Raw genomic sequence first — 20,729 nt, 5'->3', positions numbered from 1 at the left:
TATAGTCTACTTCTAATATTCCTTATTTTTAATTCCGAATTTCTATTTTTTTTCTTAATTGTATTTCTATATGGACTCTATACTCTACTTCTAATATTCCTTATTTTTAATTCCAAATTTCTATTATTTCCTAATTGTATTTCTATATCGACTCTATACTCTACTTCTAAATTTCAGTTATTTCCTAATTATATTTCTATATGGACTCTATACTCTACTTCTAATATTCCTTATTTTTAATTCCAAATTTCTATTATTTCCTAATTATATTTATATATCGACTCTATACTCTACTTCTAAATTTCAGTTATTTCCTAATTGTATTTATATATGGACTCTATACTATACTTCTAATATTCCTTATATTTAATTCCGAATTTTAGTTATTTCCTAATTGTATTTCTTTATGGACTTTAGTCTCCTCTTCTAATATTCCTTATTTTTTAATTCCGAATTTTAACTATTTCTAAATTGTATTTCTATATGGACTCTATTCTCCTCTTCTAATATTCCTTATTTCTTAATTCTGAATTTCAGCTATTTCTAAATTGTATTTCTATATGGACTCTGCTTTTTCTTTTTCTCTGATTAATGTGAGAATTTTAAGGCCATGAGAGCGTCTTTCAATTTTTCTTTTTTTAATTCTGAATTTTCGCTATCTGTAAATTGTATTTCTATGTAGACTCTAGCCTCTTCTTCCAATATTATTTATTTTTAATTCTGAATTTTTATTATTTCTGATTATATTTCTATGTGGACTCTAAACTAATCTTTCAATACTCTTTAATTTTTAATTTCGAATTTCAGTTACTTATAAATTGTATTCCTATATTGATTTAGACTCTTCAACCCATGTTTTTTTATTTTTGAATTTTAGTTATTTGTAAATTATATTTTTATATGAACTCTAAACTCTACTTTTAATTTTATTATGTTTATTCCGAATTTTAGTTAGTTTTAAATTCCTATATGGACTATTTACTATATTTCTTATATTCCTTATTTTTAATTCCAAACATCTATTATTTCTTAATTGTATTTATATATGGACTCTATAGTCTACTTCTAATATTAGTTATTTTTAATTCCGAATTTCTATTTTTTTCTTAATTGTATTTCTATATGGACTCTGTACTCTACTTCTAATATTCCTTATTTTTAGTTCCAAATTTCTATTATTTCCTAATTGTATTTCTATATGGACTCTATACTATACTTCTAATATTTCTTATTTTTAATTTCGAATTTCAGTTATTTCCTAATTGTATTTCTTTATGAACTCTAGTCTCCTCTTCTAATATTCCTTATTTTTTAATTCCGAATTTTAACTATTTCTAAATTGTATTTCTATATGGACTCTAGTCTCCTCTTCTAATATTCCTTATTTTATAATTCCGAATTTCAGCTATTTTTAAATTGTATTTCTATTTAGACTTTGCTATTTTTTCTCCGATTAATGTGAGAATTTCAAGGCCATGAGAGCGAACGTGGAGGTTCATTTTCTATTCCTTTAATAATATAATAGATATTACCTAAATTCTATTAGAATGGTTACTTTTACTAAAGTTCGATATCAAACCACTTTCTATTTAATATTTTCACATAAAGGCATGCATTATTATCTATTGTTTACATTTTACACACGGTGATCCGTGTGACCGTGTGTCAACCAGTGACCGGGCCTTGTAAAAACTATGACCCCACGGATTTTTTTGCAAATACACCTTTAGCATGTGAAAAATAGTGAAAGAACACATGAAACAATAAAAAGTTATATAGAACCCACGTTGACGTACTTAATGTATTTTGCTCACAGTTGAGAATAGCTCCGTTACTAGTGTCAGCACGTCTAGGAGACAAAAAAAAAAAATAGGAAGGAGTTTAGTAGAGATGGAGTGAACTGATCGTCTTCTCCAGCCTCGGTGATGATATGTCCCTATCCTGTTTCTCCACCGCCCTCAAGCGTCTCACTATGACAAACCGTTTCATGGCAACGGGAAATTCACCGTAGGGGTCACATCCACGTCTCTGTCCTCGTGGTGATAAAGTTTCACCGTCCCCGCTCCCGTCAACCACGACGGGGCTATATTTTCTCCGGCCCTGATCCCTACGTGGTGAATTTATCCCCGCGGTTATCCCGTCCCCGTGAAATAACATATTCATCTGTAGGGGAATGGGCAATCGGCATGGAGAATCGGTGGCGGCGGACGGCGTGCTGGCGGTGGACGGCGCTGGCGGTGGAGGGCGTGCTAGCGGCGGAGGGCACTTGCGACGGAGGGCGCTGGCGGCGGACGACGCTCGCGATGACGGCTGCAGGCTCCGGGCGGCGCAACGACAGCGGCAGACATCGCGCCCGCGTCGTACGGTTGGGACGGGACAGCGCCCGCGTGAGAGGAGGCGGCGGTGCACGTGCCTGGTGGCGCTGGTGCGATATGGAACTGGGGATTGGGGAGATTGACTTGTTGACTAGGGTTTAGGTGTTATATATACCTACTAAGTGGGCTTTAATATTACGGGCCAAAATGTCTAGGAAAATCTAGAATTGGTCCTACATACAGTTAATACGGGTCACCACGGGGGGCGGGGACGGGGGATAGAGCACCATCCCCGCCCCCGTCATCCCTGATGGTGATTAGTTTGGAAACATTTGATTCCTCATGGAGGATAGATTTCAACCCTTTCGTCTCTTCTTTATTTTAGTCTTTTTTTCTCCCCTTTCTTGACATAAGTCGGTCTGATTGATTGCGTCATGTAACAAACATTATATTCTTCTAATATATTGACGTGCAATCCTTTTGTGCGTTCGAGAAAAAAAAAAGATAGATTTCAACCATCCTCATCCCTAATATGTGAATTTACCGTGGGGAATCAGTGATCGGGTCCCATTGCCATTTCTAGTAGGTCGAGCGAAAGAATAGAGGGAGAAGGAGCAGAGTATCGTACGCCAATAATAGGCGTTTTCTTCACTCCATTTTCACAAATGAAATGGATAAACAGTTACCATTTCTATAGAATTCTTGCCGTATTTTTTTTCATTCGGTTTTTACAGCTCAAAAGGAGATTGAAATAAGGCACAACCAATCGGCCATGCGGTTATTCCAAGATTTGTACCCTCGCTGTTTGTTTAGCCATAGAAAAACAAATGAATTTTTAACTTAGTTTCAAAATTTTCTAGTCTCTTTTTTTTTAAAAAAAATAGTAGCCTTAATTTTTAAACTGCTAAAAATAGAAATAGACAAGTCCAATTCTAAAATTTAATTTTTTATCATGTTTATTTTTCTACATCTTTATCAGCCAAACCTGGAGGCTCTCTGTCCATCAAATTCAAACCCAATCTCATCATCAGCATCAGCACAATAAATGGTCGATTCAGAAATGAAAATGGCGCACCTTAGCCGCCGCTGGTCACGATCTTCTTCCCCAAGTTCATTTAGTGCATTGGTTTAAGTTTCCACCACGCTGAAGTCTACGACAGTACACTGAATTTCGTCAAATTTGGTACGGAGAACTGGTAATGATGCTACACAGATTTATCATTCATACCATCAACTATCTCATAACCCTGACACCAATACAGGAACATTTGCGTCTGCCATAGACAACTGATACACGACGACGTCAATCATCACTTGTTCAGTTCATCGCTTCGACAGCATAGCCAGGGCCAATATTGACATGGAGGCTATGATCCTGAAGCCTGAGCTCTCCCACAACTTCTGCTTGTCGCAGGCGGTCTGCTGCTTCAGCGGCAATCGGCTTTGTAGTTTTTTGAGAGGTTTATCTCTTCGCTCTCCCATCTACATAAGGAAGATTAAACATGTATGATTGCAAGATATTCCAACTACATATATGATTAGATTAGCAGAGAGAAGATAGATGGTTAATTTTCAGGAAATGAAAAAAAATGTGATTGCACTCATGTTGATCAGTAATCCTCTGAAGGTGAAAATCATTCCCTGAATATTGCAAGTGGTAAGCATAGTACCTTATGTAGTTTTAGCAGCTGAGCTCTTGATACTTTGAGGGTGCATTCAAGTTTCAGTACCTTCTTCTTCAGCTCATGAACCGTTGTCATTTGATTCTTCTCCAACTATATATTACCAACAAATTTAAATTGAATAAAAGCATAATTTAAAATTTCAATATAAAAACATACTAAATAAATGTATTTTGTGGATCAAGGAAGTAATTAATTTGTAACTTGTAAGCGTATAACGACCTGCGAGAGCTCTTTCGCTTCAAGGAACTTCTGAACAAGATCTAGCTGCTCCTCTACCTTCTTCACTCGAAGCTCGCATTCACCCAAAGAATTGATCTTCTCATGCCCTCCTGACAGGGACAAGCACTGCAACCGTGCCAACATGGCTGATTCTGCACTGGCTTCTGCAGTGGCTTGTGCCACTGAAATCTGTGATCTAAGAATATCCAATTTGTAGGAAGACAAATACTGCTGACAGGAAAATTTCCCATTTGATTTGCAGTTGATGAAACTACTAGGTCAAAAAAAAAATATTACACCAAAACATAACAGTTACCTGAACACATCACACTGGAAGATTGACAGTAAGTGTAGTATAAGGGGGTGATGATCACCTGTTCAGTGCTACATATTGATGTTCGCAGCTGCTCATCCTTGTCCTGTAAACATTTATGCAGCTTCTTCACCTCCTCCTCCATGCATCTCGCCCTCGACTCAGCAAACTTCTAATATTTCATCAATTCAGTGTGTTAGAATTTCAATGGTTACTCTCATTGAGAAGAGGATGGCACTCGAGATGGGGCAATTTTCTGGTTTTCTTCATTCACAAAACACAAAAGCCATACCATCCCGAGGGAGGTTGGATACATATATATAGCCATAGCTGGCTGCAAGCCTATTGCTGCACTCTTCTAGTCTAAAATTCGAAATTTGAAAGGGATGCTGTCCTAGAGGGCATCCAAACTGAATAAAGCATAAAGTGGGGGGGGGGGGGGCATAAAGGAGATGCTAACTGTTGCTGTCCTACTAACCGCAGCTGTCCTAGCAACTGAAAATATGCTAAAGGAGTAGATGATAAAGGAGTAGATGCTGTCCTGAAAAGGTGAAACTACCCAAAAGCAAAAGAAAGAATCACAAACAAGGACCACAAAAGAAAGAATCACAAACAAGGACCACAAAGACTTATCCATCATTCTCCCCCTAAGTCTTGTACGTCGTCTTGTGGGGAAGTTGGGCCATCCCAATCCTGGAGCAGAGCTCGAGGAACTTGATCCTCCCAAGAGGCTTGGTGAGCAAGTCCGCAAGCTGGTCCTTGGTGTTGATGTAGCTCGCCTTGATGCTCCGTTCCTCCAAGTAGCTTCGGATGAAGTGTTACCTCACCCGGATGTGCTTGCTCCGTTCGTGAAAAACGAGGTTCTTTGCCAGGGCCAGAGCGGACTTGCTGTCCACCCTGAGCTCTACCGCTCCAGTGTCTCTGCCGAGGAGATCACCAAGCAGTCGAGCAAGCCAGAGCGCTTGGGTCGAAGCGGCGGAGGCCGCCATGTACTCGGCCTCGCAGCTGGACAGGGCCACCACCTGCTGCTTGACCGACTGCCAGTTAACGAGGCATTCGCCGAGGACGAAGAGAATCCCGCTCGTGCTTTTGCTGGTGTCGATGTCGCCGGCGTGGTCGCTGTCGCTGTACCCGACGAAGTGTGCCTTGCCAGGACACCTTGGGTAGTAGAGACCGTGGTCGAGAGTCCCCGCAACGTAGCGGATGATCCTCTTCACAGCCTGCTGGTGCTCCGTCGTCGGTCGCTGCATGAACCGACTGACGTAGCCGATGGAGAAGGCCAAGTCCGGCCGTGTGTGGGTGAGGTAGCGAAGGCTCCCCACAAGACGCCGGTACTGTGTAGCATCCACTTCCTCCGTCGTGCTATCTCGGCTCAGCTTCAGTCTCTCCTCCATCGGAGTGAGAGCTGGGTTGCAATCGGTGAGCCCAACCAGCTCTACGACGCGCTTGGCGTAGGCGGTCTGTCGAAGCGTGATCCCGGAGTCGTCCTGGTGCACCTCGATCCCCAGGTAGAAGGAGAGAGACCCCAAATCACTCATCTGGAAGGTGGCCTTCATCTCCTCCTTGAACGTCGCGACCTCCGCATCCTTCGTGCCGGTGATCACCAAGTCATCGACGTAGACACCCACCAGCAAGGCATTTCCACCATTGCCCCGCCGGTAGATGGCCGCCTCGTGCGGGCTTTGCTCGAAGCCCATCCCTTTGAGCGTGGAATCCAACTTGGCATTCCATGCCCTCGGTGCTTGCCGCAAGCCGTAGAGGGCCTTGTGCAGGCGTAGCACTTTGCCCTCCTTGCCGGGGATCACAAATCCCGGCGGCTGGTGCACGTAGACCTCCTCCTTCAAGTCACCGTTCAGAAACGCCGATTTGACGTCCATGTAATGGACGCCCCAGCCCTCCTGAGCAGCCAGCGCAAGAAGGAGTCGCACGGACTCCATCCGTGCCACGGGAGCGAAGGCATCGTCGTAGTCGATCCCCTCCTGCTGCACGAAACCTCGTGCCACCAAGCGAGCCTTGTGCTTGACAATGGCTCCGGCTTCATCCCTCTTCAGCTTGAACACCCACTTAAGGGTGATCGCGCGGTGACCACGAGGGAGGTCAGCAAGCTCCCAGGTGCGGTTCTCCTGAACCGCGTCCATCTCCGACTGCATTGCGGCACGCCATGCCGCGTGTTTCTCGGCCTCTGCGAAAGACCGAGGCTCACCGTCGTCGCACGCAAGGTGCAACTGTGCCTCCAGGTCACGAGGTATCAGTCTCGGCACCGGCTGGTCGCCGAGAAGGTCCTCCATCGTATGGTACCGTAGCTGCTCGCCGTCGTGGTACGCGTCGATGCGCTCCCCGTCGTGGGAAAGCGGAGTAGCGAACTCCACCGGGCTGCGCTCAACACGAGCTGGCATCGGAGTAGACGTGCTCGGAGTGGCTGTTGGTGCTGGAGCGCGTGGGGTCACTGGCTGTAGTGGTGTCGGCGAAGAGCTCGTCGTGGTCGAAGTCGTGGCCCGAGAGTGTGTTGGAGTCGGAGTCGGTGGAGGCTCAGGGACTGGGGTAGACACGCTCGGTGAAGAAGAGCTGCCTACTCCCCCAGCTCCCTCGAAGTGGACGCACTCGATGGTGAAGTCGTCGTACGTCGGAGTCGAACCATCGTCCACCGCCTTGTCCCATACCCACCCTCGCCCTTCGTCGAACACTACGTCGCGCGCTGTGCGCACACGCTGTGTCTCCGGGTTGAGGATGCGGTAGGCCTTCGAGCCCTCCGCGTAGCCGATGAACACCCCTGGGGTGCTCCTGTCGTCAAGCTTGCCGATGTGGCCAAGCTCCTTGGCGAATGCGAGGCAGCCGAAGACTCGCAGGTGGGAGACCGCCGGCTTGCGCCCATGCCAAGCCTCGTACGGTGTCCTGCCATCGAGGGCCTTGGTAGGCGAGCGGTTGAGGATGTAGATGGCTGTCACCACCGCCTCCCCCCAGAAGATGGCCGGCATCCCCCTCTGCTTGAGGAGAGCTCGAGCCATCCCCACAACCGTTTGGTTGCGCCGCTCGACAACGCCGTTCTGCTGCGGGCTGTACGGCGCGGTGTAGTGGCGCTGAATGCCCTCATCAGCGCAGTACGACGCGAATTCAGCCGCCGTGAATTCGCCGCCGTTGTCGGTGCGCAGCACGCGCAGCTTGCGGCCGCACTCCGCCTCTACAGCAGCCTACGCGCGCCTGATGGCGTCCGCAGCCTCTCCCTTGCTGCCGAGGACCATCACCCACATGTAGCGGGAGAGGTCGTCGACGAGCAGCAGGAAGTAACGTCGTCCTCCTTGTGTGGCCGGTGTCACTGGGCCACACAAGTCCCCGTGCACGAGCTCGAGCCGCTCCTTGGCTCGGAAGCTCGTCTGCTGGGGAAAGGGGAGCCGCCGCTGTTTCGTCACCACGCAGACGTCGCAAAGCTGCTCCACGTGGTCAAGGCACGGCATGCCTCGCACCATCTCCTTGGCACTGAGCTGCTTCAGGGCCTCGAAGTGGAGGTGCCCGAAGCGCTTGTGCCACTGCCACGCCTCGTCGTCCCGACGAGCAGTGAGGCAAACTGGTTGTGCGACCTGCGCGCTGAGGATGTAGAGTCGATTAGTGCCTCTGGTTACCTTGGCAAGAAGGCGACGACGGCGATCCCAAATCCTCATGAGTCCGTCCTCGACCAACACGCGTGAGCCGTTCTCATCCAGCTGTCCCACGCTGATGATAGAATTTCTTAACACGGGGATGTAGTAGACTCCGGTGAGCAGCCTGTGCTCACCGGACTTGGTGGTGAAGGTGACGGAGCCAACACCCTTGATCTCCACGCCGGAGGCGTCCCCGAACTTGACGGAGCCTCGGACGCTGGAGTCGAACTCGGTGAAGAACTCCCGTCGGCCGGTCATGTGATGGGTGGCGCCGGTGTCGAGGTACCACCCATCAGCCTTGTCGTTGCTGGAGCCGTTGCAGAGGGAGACGAGTACCTTCGGCTCATCAAGGTGGAGGAAAGCCACTGCGGCCAGTGCCGCTGGAGGTAGCTCGATGCTTGCGTGAGCCAGGAGCAGAGCCCGCTCTTCCTCCTCCACCTGTGCGACGTGGGCCTGGCCGCGTCGTGGCTGTCGACAGTCTTTGGCCCAATGGCCAAGCTTGCCACAGTTGCGGCAGGCGTCGTCTCGTGCCGGCTAGTGGTTGCCGGTGGCAACGCCCTGGGCGCCTCTGCGGGCGTCACCCTCGGCACGTCTTCGCGCCCACCGTAGCTGGCTCCCCGCGCCTTGCGCGGCTTACGGCCGCCTGTCGGGGAAGATGACTCCCCCTTCCTCCCGTCACCCTGAGAGGCCTCCCACTGCTCCCGAGTGAGATGGAACTTCCCGCCAATGGTGATGGGCCCCGAGAGAGGCTGTGGCTCATCACCATCGACGACCTTGAGGCGACCTAACGCCTCCTCGATCGACATCGTGGAGAGGTCCAGCAGAGATTCGATCGAGCGAGCGATCTGCCTGTACTTCTCAAGGACGCAGCGGAAGAGCTTCTCGATAGCTCTCTCCTCGTCGTAGGTGTCGTCGCCGTACTGCACCATTTTCTGCAAGAGAGTGTTGAGACGGAGAGCAAAGTCATCAACATCCTCACCTGGCTTGAAGGCCAGGTTCTCCCACTCCTTGCGGAGTGCCTGCAGTGTGGACTTGCGGGCGCGGTCGCTGCCGATGCGTGCCGCATCGATGGCGTCCCAGGCCTCCTTGGCAGTCCGCTTCTGGGAAAGCGAGAACTGCATCTCGGGCGGGACTGCAGCGATGAGGGCATCCAGTGCCCGCCGATCCTCGTCGTAGTCGACGTCGCCGTACCGGACTGCCTCCCACATGTGCCGCACCTGGAGCCTCACCCTCATCACCGCGGCCCACTCGATGTAGTTGGTTTTGGTAAGGGTAGGCCACCCACCGCCGGGACCAAAGTCCCTGACCACCGTCTGGACACTGTGGTGACCATGGCGCCGGTCAGGGGAGAGAGTGCCGCGCTGCCTGCGAGGGCCGCGTGCGGGCTCCGGGCTGCCACTGGCACGCCCGCGCCCATCTGGGTTCCCGTCGGCGGGCGCGCGGTCCCTTGGGCCACCGCCGCCGCCGTGGAGGTGGGCTGCTACCCACCGCTCTGCCCGCTCTCGTGCCCTTCCTCTTGCCAGCTCCTCAAGCTCCCTGTCGGCCGTGATGTCGCCGGCGATGGAGCCGTTGATGCTGCTGCGCAAGGTCTCAACCTCTACCTCCGCCGCACATGCCGCATCTTCCGCCGCCTCCGCCCTGGCTGCTGCCAACTCCGCTGCTGACGCCGAGTGCTCGAGGCGACCGAACGCCGAGACCGAGCGTCGGACATGGCGCACCTCCGGGGGGCTGCTGCGTGGAGAGGGGAAAGGAAAAGGGGAAGGAGGAGCAACCGGTGCTGCTGCTGCTGGCTGAGAGCTCAACCGAGCTTGGGAAGGGGTGGAACAAGAGATGTTTAGCCTACAGGAAAGTGTGGCTCTGATACCAGATGTTAGAATTTCAATGGTTACTCTCATTGAGAAGAGGATGGCACTCGAGATGGGGCAATTTTCTGGTTTTCTTCATTCACAAAACACAAAAGCCATACCATCCCGAGGGAGGTTGGATACATATATATAGCCATAGCTGGCTGCAAGCCTATTGCTGCACTCTTCTAGTCTAAAATTCGAAATTTGAAAGGGATGCTGTCCTAGAGGGCATCCAAACTGAATAAAGCATAAAGGGAGGGGGCATAAAGGAGATGCTAACTGCTGCTGTCCTACTAACCGCAGCTGTTCTAGCAACTGAAAATATGCTAAAGGAGTAGATGTTGTCCTGAAAAGGTGAAACTACCCAAAAGCAAAAGAAAGAATCACAAACAGGACCACAAAAGAAAGAATCACAAACAAGGACCACAAAGACTTATCCATCACAGTGCAATTGTTTTTTCACAGAACATCGAGAAGTCATGATTAGGAGAGTGGAACATACCTTCCTGTTTTCTGATTCCTGAGCAAGCAACTGTTCCTTGGAAGCAAGCTTGATCTTGGCATCCTTGAGCTCTGCATCCAGCCAAGCCAAGCTTCTCCTCAGGCTAAGCTTCTTCTCTGCGAGATCACTCAACAGTGGATCCAACTCCAACGAGTAATATGACGATGATGGCGTTGTTGTTGCCCTCTCTGAAACCGGCATGAAGACAGAAATGCCTGCACTTTGCAAATTTCAGCAGGCAAGAAAAGCCAACCTGGAGCCACAGTTTCTGAAAATAGTGAGTATGTTGTGTCAAAAGAGCAAAGCAGTGGCCAAAGGCCACTAGTTTGTGTGGAGCTCGAGAGCTGCAACTAATGAGAGACATGTTGCTTTCGTTACCCATTCGAGATAATCCTACGGTGGTGAATGGCACGGGGCGAGATCGAGTGTAGTGATCAGATTGTTTTCAAGTACTCCCACACTCCAGGTCGATAACACTTATCGTTTTAGATCAAATTGATAATATTGTTGGAGAGATGGTTTCGAATCATCACTCTCGAACGCAGTCTTAAACTCTCGAGAGGACGTCCCTGATTTATTCAAACACCATATAAATAGTTGTTAAAAATTTAAAAAAAAATTTGATAACATTCCTACAATATACCTATACTACCCCACAAAACATAAGCTACATATTGAGAAATAAAAAAGACAAATCCAACACCCATTCAAATCTTATGTTTTTCAATTCTTAATGTGTAGATCGAATTTAAATATGATCTTTAGCGAAGTTGTAGGCGTTATTATACTGTACATTACCTATTTTCTTTTAGAATTTTGTGCAATCATTTACATTGATTTTTTTAAAAAAAAAATATACGAGGGGACATCTCCTTGAGGTATTAGAATCCTCTCCCATTTTAATTTAGGGGTTAATTGGATCGATGCTATTGCAAATTTGCCTATTCAAATAAATGATATTACAATTCATCTATTCGTAGCTGTGCCACTGAAATTTTACAAAACTAGGATCGTGCCACTGCCGTTAAGTTTTCCATCCATATCCTTCTTCTTTTTTTCTGTTTTCTTCCTTCTTTCTCCTGTCTTCTTCCCTCTCCTCTCCTCTCCTCTTTGCTCGGCGGGGTGAGGGCCAAGGAGGCAGCGGCGAGATGCTCGTCCTCATCCTCTTCCTTCTCTATCTACCCACAGCTGGGAGGACGGTGACACGGCTCGCCCTGGATGCAGCGAGGTGGCGCCTACTCGTGTTGTACACCGACCTGGCGCCGTGGTTCATGTACGCTGCCGTGGGCGCCTACGAGCTCGGCTCCTGGCGCTGCCTCTCCCTCGCTCGCCTCGATGGGCCAGGTGCGTCCACCGTCGCCACAGAAGACCTCTACGGCGCGAGAGAGGAGGAAGGGGGAGAAGAGGGGAAAGAGAGGAAAACCGAATAGTCACTGATATGTGGGTCCCATAGTTTTTACGGATTTTGTCAACATCATGGCAGCCGGAACAGCCATCCAAACTGACTTGGACCTTATTTACACTGGTTTTGGAGTTTGAAGGATGCATCATATCTAATATTGTAGTTCAGGAACAAATTTCAGACTAGACAACAAATTGAGGGACCTAATGTGAACTTATTCCTTTAGGATACCTGTGGTGGTCCGAAGATTGGGCTTCATGCTGGACAGTTGAAATGGGCCAAAAACGCTGAGACAAAGGATGCAAAGAAATAAGTTCATTGGAGGTCCCTCAACTTAACAGCGAGATTTTTTAAAATCCCTTAACCACAGAACCAGAAATCATCACCCCTAAATTATACAAAACCGTCTAATTTAGGTCCCAAGACAGTATAGATGGCTAGTTTCGCTGACGTGGCATCGTAGTCAGCAAAAATAATAAAATAAATATGTGAGGGCCCACATGTCAGTGAGAGAAAATGATGTGGGCACTACATCTCTTTTTTCTTTTCTTTTTCTCTACTCTTCTCAACTTCTCACGCGCAGGCGGGTGTGCGGCCGACGGCAGAGCGGGCGCGGCCACCGGCGCTGCAGGCTCTGCGGCGCACGGGGAAGAAGCGAGAGAGGGGGAGAGGAGGCGGCCGGCACCAGAGAAGGGTAGGGAGGCGGCCAGCGCAAGGCCCGCGCCGAGGTGGAGGGCGTGGGCGCCCCTGCGCTCCCCGCGCGCCACCGCCTGCACGTGGAGGGGAACCGGTGGCAGCGGGACTGGAAGTTGTCGGAGGCCGCCGCGCGCCTAGGCCGGCGCCGTCTACGCCGTGCTCAACTGCTGGGCCGGCCGCTTTGCCGGCTGCAACTTCCCTCTCCTCATCCGTGTAAGGGCATCATCCCACGCTCTGTAGTATTTCATGAATTGAATTGCGGATGATATACATCGATGTGGCTGTCATGGTCGCGTTCTTATGATTTGCCATCACGCACGAAGTTATCGATTGCTTGAAATTACAAAAAGCGACAACAATTCTATCAATCTAGCTGTGTTGTTCATTCATCCGTCGACTCCGCTCTCCGCCGCCGCCACTCCGGCCGCTTGCCGCCGAGAGCCCCGCGTCGTCGTCGTCCCGGCCGCTTGCCGCCGAGAGCCCCGCATCGTCGTCGTCCATCCCGCTCGACCCTTCCCTACCAATCCTCATGCTCGCCGTCGGCCCTCTCCCGGCGCTCCCATCGGCGCACGCATCCACCCCGGCCGCTCTCCTCCGCATCCTCCGCCGGTGTCGCACTGAGGAGGTGCGCGGCGCCGTGGTGGCGGCGTGGCTGGTGACAGCGAGGTTGCCGCTTGCCCGCTCACCCGCCGCGGCTCCGAATAGGGAGAGGCGGGCGCCGGCCACTGCTCCCGCCGTCGCGGGCGGTCGCGCCGTCCACCTCCTCTCCCCATCTCCCGCTTCTTCCCCACGCGCTGCCCCGCCCGCCCTACCGTCGGCCGCCATCTGCCCGCATGCGCGTGAGAACTGAGAAGAGAAGAGAAAAGGAAAAGAAAAAAGAGATGTGGGGCCCACATCATTTTCTCTCACTGACATGTGGGCCCCCACATATTTATTTTATTATTTTTGCTGACTAGGATGCCACGTCATTAAAACCAGCCACCTATACTGTTTTGGGACCCAAATTAGACGGTTTTGTATAGTTTAGGAATGAAGATTTCTGGTTTTGCTGTTAAGGGACCTCCGTGAACTTATTCCGCATGCAAAAGATCCGCCCAGTCTGATCAAAGTAGATGAACGAGATAACAATGCAGAACAGAGATAGTACAGCGAAAGAGGGAGAAAGAAAATTTAAAAAGATAGAAGTTTAAAAGTAGAATGAAGAAAATAATGTCATTTAAACCGAACCAAACTTCCATGAAGCAGTTACTGAGAATCAAATCACCCGCCTGTTAAGTTTGTATCTGTAGCGTAATTTTGTACATTCAACCAATTCCAGTCAACTTGTACCATTTCATTCATAGACGATCCCATTCACCAATCACCATCATTCATCAAATCAAATACTGATCAGATAAAATTTATCATGATAAATTCAATACAGGCCACTTTAGACCAATAATCCCCACCGCCCACACACAAAAAGAATTGCTTTGGTGTTAACTAACTAGTTTTATTTTAGTATAATTATAAAGTGAAGAAATGGACATATCAGGTGAAATAAATATGCAATAATCTATTGTATTATTAAAACAGCTTGAAAGAAAGTACTATGTCGTTGTGGGGGCTAAAAATTCTCACAGTAATCGAAGAAAAAACAAAAAATATTGAACCGTTAGATCACAAACTGACTAGATTTTAACGGTGTAGATTAATTTGAAGATATGAGTATGAATAGAAACTACTGCTCTAAGTTAAACTATTCTGTCCTAATAGAAAACTGAGAAGTAATTACAAAATTTTAATTGATGAGGAATCGGACATGCACGTTGCATGCATATAAGTATGTGTTGGAGTAATTAGAATACAAAACTAATTACATAATTCCTCGTCCATCTATGACTGAATAAAACATGATATATATATTAAGCAATGCAAAGTGATTGGCAAAAATATATTGACATGTTCTAAAGATTCAAACGGAGGAATTAACAGTGGAATAGACACATATATGTACCGATCAAGAATCTTCTATTAATTTATTAAAGTAATAGAAAAAGGAGCCTCCACGTTCGCTCTCACGGTTTAGAAATTCTCATATTAATCGAAGAAAAAGAAAAACAGAGTCCATATATAAATACAATTTAGAAATACCTGAAATTCGGAATTAAAAAAGTAAGGAATATTGGAATAGGAATATAGAGTCCATGCCGTATACAATTTAGAACTAAAGGAATTTCGGAATTAAAAAAATAAATTAAAAGGAAAAAGTACGAATTACCCCCCACTATCGCAGTCGTCAGAATTAACCTCCTGAACCACAAAACCGGACATTCTTCACCCCCAACTATGCAAACCGGACAAATTACCCCCCTCAAACCAATTCAGAGCGGTCTTGTCCAACGTGGCGGACACGTGGCAATCCAGTCAACGTTTTTTAATAAAAAATTATGGGACCCACCTGCTATACTCTTCTCTTCTTCCTCTCTCTCTCGCTCTTTTTTCTCTCACGGCTCACGCTGCGCGCACAGCGAGGACAGCGTGGGGACGGGCGGTCGGCGACGGCGGAGGCAGCGAGCGCGGCGAAGGAGGCGACGGCGGCGGCGGCCGGCGAAGTGGAGCAAAGTGCCCGCGGTGAGGGGCAACGGGCAAGCGCGCGGCAGGCAGAGTGGAGCGGGCGACGGCGAGCGACTAGAGCAAGTGGGCCAGCGCGCGGCCGCTGGCAGAGTGGAGCAGATCGATGGCGGGAGAGGGGGGGAGGAGGCCGAGCACGACATCGTCATCGCGCTGGACGGCGAGGTGTCGGTGTGGGTGACCGGCCTGTTGGTAGGAAGGCGAGAGCGTTGGAAGATACCTCGTCAGGGAGGTCCAAGTCATCATCCGGAGGCGGCGGCGGCTGCGCCCCCTCCACGGCGGACCCACCGGTGGCAACGCCGACCGCCGCGCCTCTCCCCTCCCCCATCTTTCGTCGGCCGCCTCTCCTCTCCCTCTCTTCCTCCTCCTGTCACGAGGCCCTCGAGGTGACGGAGCTCGACCGGGCTCGCCGGCCACCTCTTCCCTCTCTACCGCCGCCGGCCTATCCCCTCTTTGCGGCGGAGGAGCCGAGTGCGACGGCGGAGGCAGCGCCCACGACGAAGCGGAGAAAGGCGCGTCCGCGTGCTGGGGCTGGTTGTTGCGCCTGGCGTTGGCCGCCTCGCCTCGCCGCCGCCGCTGCCTCCTCCGCCCCACCCCACCGCCGCTCGCCTCCTCCTCCGCCACCGCCGCTTGCCTCCTCCATTGCCCTGCCCCGCCGCCCTGGCCCACCGCTCGCCTCCCCGCGCTCGCTGCCGCCTCGCCTTGCCGCCATCGCTGCCTCCTCGGCCGTCGCCGACCGCCCACACCGACCGCCCGTCCCCGTGCCGTCCTCGCCATGCGCGCAGCGCGAGCCGCGAGAGAGAAAAGAGTGAGAGAGAGAATAGAGAAAGGGGAAGAAGAGAAGAGTATGGCAGGCGGGTCCCACAATTTTTTATTAAAAAACGCTGACTGGATTGCCACGTGTGCGCCACGTTGGACAAAACCGCTCTGAAATGGGGTAATTCGTCCTGTTTGCATAGTTGAGGGTGAAGAATGTCCGGTTTTGTGGTTCAAGTGGTAATTCGGACGACCGCGATAGTTCGGGGGGTAATTCGTACTTTTTTCCAAATTAAAATTAGGTTAGAGTCCATATAGAAATTCAATTTAGAAATAACTGAAATTCGAAATTTAAAAAAATATTGAAAGAAAAGTATAGAGTCTATATAGAAATACAATTTAGAAGTAACTGAAATTTGGAATTAAAGAATAAAAAATATTAGAAGAAGAGTATAGAGTGTATATAGAAATACAATTAAGAAATAATAGAAATTCAGAATTAAAAAATAACAAATATTAGAAGAAGAGTATAGAGTCCATATAGGATGCTAGCTGCGCAATCTGCGTGGGTCACCATGCTTATTTTAGTATAATTATAAAGTGAAGAAATGGGTGAAACAAATATGCAATAATTAATGAGAAAAAAAGATCCATAGCACATAAAACAATCCGGTACCAAAAAGATAAGAAGTTTTTTCTTTCAACCAAAAGCACCACCGATTTATGTAACACTTTTACCGCATTTTAAGCACACGCAGTTAGATTGGAGTACTCAAATTTATCCTCCGAACTAATTTACCTTTCTTTTCCAGGTGGCTCCACGCGCCACCCCAATTTTTCGCCACGCGCATGCGCGCCGTCGCCGAGGACCTCGAGAACTAATCACCTTCTCTTGCTGAACTCATTTCTCGGATAAATCAGCACTGGATCGATGCAGATACCACCTTTCGTACCGACGCAATCGATCTGTCCATGCATGCAGCGAGAACTTCAGCTTGATGGCCTGGGTTGCTGCATCGTCGAGCCGTCTGTTGTACGTAGCAGCACAGGGACAAGCTAGCTAGCTAGGCGTACGTGCTGGCCATCCGATTCAGAGAGCTGGAAGCGCGCACAGGCTTAGCCTTCGATCGAGCTCGACGTCGGTCGACATGGAACAGCACGGAGAGAGGACCGATCGACGACCTGCTAGCGTGCTTTGGCGCCACGACGTATACGTACGCCAGTTGGAAGCGGAAGGGCTCCCGCAAGCCTCGACCGCGCGTCGTTGGCGCCACCCGAAAACGAAGGGCAAATTAGTTCGAGGATAAATTTCTCTACTCTCATCTAACGGTATTATTGGCTCAAAATGCGATGGAAGTGTCCTACAAAACGACGAAAAACCGATGACTTGTGTTTCTGGCTGAAAGAAGAAACTTTTTGTTCTATTTCTTTACCGGGTTATTATATGTGCTATGAATCGAATTTTCTCGTGAAGAATTATGAAATTTTTCAGTACATATGCTTCTACATATGGCTATTTTTTAGAAAAAAAATCAAAGCACGACGTATTTTCAATTTGATCTACACAACTTGAAAAAAACAAATTTCGATTGTGAATAGTGTGCGTATTCACAACCATACATGGTCCTTCTGTTTTAACTTCTCTAAATTAAATTTAATTCTTCTATATTTGCGAAGTGATATATCACGTATTAGTCTATCTTATAAAGAAATTTTATGGCTATTTAGATAATGTAAAACTAGGAGGACGTGTTAAAAGAAATGAAAACTCATCTCTACAGTGAATGACGTTCACTATATTCTCCATTTTCAATGCTACAATAATTTAGAAAATCCATCTTTTAGCATATTTTTTACCATATTCCCTCCACCACAAAATATAGCAAACCTAGCTAGTATTGAATTAAATATAGCTAAGCTCTAATCCATACTACCTAGGTTGATATATATTCGGACGGAGGGGTAGATATTTCAACAAGTTGTTGATACTCAAATTTGGCACTAGTTTAGATTTATAGCAAGTTCAAGTCAAATTTGGAAAATACTGAGGTTTTCTCGCGAAGGCCGGTCTAACCACCATTATGTGGCAGTCAGACTGGACAATGAACTACGGTCATACCTACAACACAGCACAGAGTCCGAATCCAATTTAAGTTCCCTTGTATTTCTTTCTTTGATCCTGGGGTTTCCATAATTGTAAAGCTTTCCAAAACCTACTAGGACATGGAAAAGAAACCTGCAGATGTAAGACCACCCCCTCCTATAAATATCAAGGGCCAAGGCCAATTGAAATAACCAATCAGTCACAAAATCAATCTATTACCCCTATCCTCTATATTCAACATCCCCCTCCTTCTTGCTACCTATCTCCAACTCTATTTAGTTGACATGCATACAACTGAATGGGCTTGGACATCTAATCTAAACCATTCATTTGTCGTATCCTTGAGCCGGTTGGTCCTAAAGCTCGGCATGACGAAACAAAAATCACATTTGATGTAGCCAAATGCGATAAGATCTTTGACTATATTTGTTAAAACATAAGCGAATTGATTTGTTGCAAGACCATATCATACTGCCGCCAGAGGAGCTAAAGTGGCGAGCATATTGTAAGTGGCACAATTCAGATTCTCATGCTACTAAATTGCAACATATTCAAAAGGCAAGTTGAATCGACCATTGATAAAGGACCATTACTGGGGAAACCCACAATATTCTCAGTTTGCAACCCTCTATAGTCTCGGGTTGCAAACCTGGACGCCCAATCCGGTTGGTGTTACCAATTGGGACTAAGGATGGCGCTACCATGTTTAGTCCCGATTGGTGTTACCAATCGCGACTGAATATTTTTTTTTTCTTTTTTTCATTGTTTGTTGCTGCTTGCATATTGATTTCAAATCGAACTCAACAACAAAATCATCCACATTCACAAAAACATCACAAAATCATCCACAAATTCAACAACAAAATCATCCACATTCACAAAATCATCCACAAATTCAAAAAAACATCTAAAAATCGTTCACGAAGTTATATCACAAAATCATCACAAATTTACATCCCTTTATTTCACGCAAAATCGATGGAAACGTCGCCGCCGTCTGCGATAGCTGCGCCAAGCGCCGCCCGCTGCTTGCCGCCTCCCTCCACGACAGCCGTGCCGGGCGCTGCTGTTGCCCGCCGCCTCCCGGCCGCCACCGCCTGTCAACGTAGAGGGAAAGGGGAAGGGGAGGAGGGAATCGGAGGAGGAGAAGGAGATCTCGAGGAGAAGGAGTGAAGGAGGAGGAGAGGGGATAAGGAGGAGTAAAAGGCGTGCACGGGGGTGGCGCTCGTGCCGAGGAGATAAGGGGGAGAGAGAGAGAGAGTGAGTGAGTGATGCCTAAGACGTGTGAGAGAGATATTTAGCCCCAGTTGGTGTCGTTCGGAGGCCTGACATGGCCTGACAGCTACTGAACCGGGACTAAAAATGGTTTTCAGTCCCAGTCGGTGTTACCAGGACTAAGGATCAAAAAGTAGCCCTGAGCTTTTGAACCTGGACTAAAGATATCCTTTAGTCTCGGTTCCTACTCGAACCGGGACTATTGTGGTTTTCGCACCACCCAAGAAAGATCATTTCTCCAGTAGTGGACGATTGGAGTTTGCGGCTATGAAAGGAGATGAGCAACCTTTTCCTATACATACCACTGAATTGTAATAGGAGAAGAACCCTACTGCCAAAAAGAAGACCACATTGAAGACATCAATGCTCGCGCGGGGGGGGGGGGTGGGGGGGTGGTAATATGACATGTCGGAGATTCCAAAAGATGATAAGCGACCATGGAAATCGAGTTCACCTACCAAGTGAAGTGGGAGATGAGCGAGGATGGATCTCCAGCAACATACTTCTCCTTCTTCATGGTATTACCCTTCATGGTATTACCCTTGGTATACCCCCATGGAGTTTCAATAGTACATGGATGATGCCTACTTATATATCTACGGTGTTAGAGGGCATTCTAGCTGGCCTACCAAGGCTAGGACAAACCGACGGGCGTTCACCCTGACGGGGTCCTTCTCGAGTGTTTATTCAACGGCATCTTCCACTTCCTGCGGCGACACGTCAATGTGCGGTGATGCGATTCGGTGCCAACACAAGTCAACTACACAATTAAAAACATTATTATTAATTGCTCCCCACCAAACTCATCTATCTTATCACTTCTCACTATGGCTACAAAACGTCATCACTGTCACATGGTAATGTTAGGTCTATGTATTTCACAATTCCGCAAGCTAATTTTGATGGATTATATTCAAGATATTCTACCTCTTTTATTATTGGATTGTTTAATTAGATACTCTTATGAGTTATCATGTTTCATTGTAACTCTAGTCCTAGCTTTTCAGACAATATGATCACGCGGCTCACGCCATTTATAATACTTACAATTTCTGTTACTATATTCCAAAACTATACACACCTTTATCTAGTCATTATTGTCTTCGTTGTCAATAAGTCCAATCGCCTCCTACATAATCACCCACTAGCACCGGCCATAAACACAAGTCATACCACCGGAGGAACCTCACCGCCCCCCGCCATGGCGTCACGAGCATCCGTATTTTTCCTATAGTAGGTGTCACTCACCCCTCTTCGAGAGCTTGCAATATCTTCGCCCCCATCGTTCTTGCTCTAGATCTAGATCTAAGAACAATCATCTAAGATCTTGTTGTCTCGCCATCGTCCGCCATTGCTGGTGTTGTTGG

The 20,729-nt window shown here is 47.9% G+C and overlaps 1 protein-coding gene across 4 annotated transcripts; it reads right to left on the bottom strand.

The window, feature by feature from the left end:
* Positions 1-3,304: 3,304 nt before the first annotated feature.
* LOC127757986 (nuclear envelope-associated protein 2-like) lies at positions 3,305-10,788 on the bottom strand. 4 transcript variants are annotated; one of them, XR_008013570.1, is made up of 6 exons: positions 10,517-10,788; positions 4,594-4,704; positions 4,220-4,447; positions 3,986-4,090; positions 3,544-3,797; positions 3,305-3,466 (listed from the first exon to the last, which is right to left on the bottom strand). XR_008013570.1 is itself a non-coding variant. In XM_052283583.1 (5 exons), exons 1-5 carry the CDS (start codon positions 10,715-10,717, stop codon positions 3,639-3,641), a joined length of 804 nt encoding a protein of 267 aa, XP_052139543.1. In that variant the 5' UTR covers positions 10,718-10,788; the 3' UTR covers positions 3,308-3,638. The 4 variants fall into 4 exon arrangements, 3 of the variants coding, with proteins under 3 accessions (XP_052139543.1, XP_052139562.1, XP_052139554.1); XM_052283583.1 differs by having other exon boundaries at positions 3,308-3,797; XM_052283602.1 differs by having other exon boundaries at positions 3,308-3,797; positions 4,220-4,408.
* Between the last annotated feature and the right edge of the window lie 9,941 nt (positions 10,789-20,729).

This window comes from Oryza glaberrima, chromosome 1, assembly GCF_000147395.1.
Source record: "Oryza glaberrima chromosome 1, OglaRS2, whole genome shotgun sequence".
In the NCBI taxonomy this organism is placed as follows: Eukaryota; Viridiplantae; Streptophyta; class Magnoliopsida; order Poales; family Poaceae; genus Oryza; species Oryza glaberrima.
This window is presented reverse-complemented; position numbering and strand designations above follow the sequence as displayed.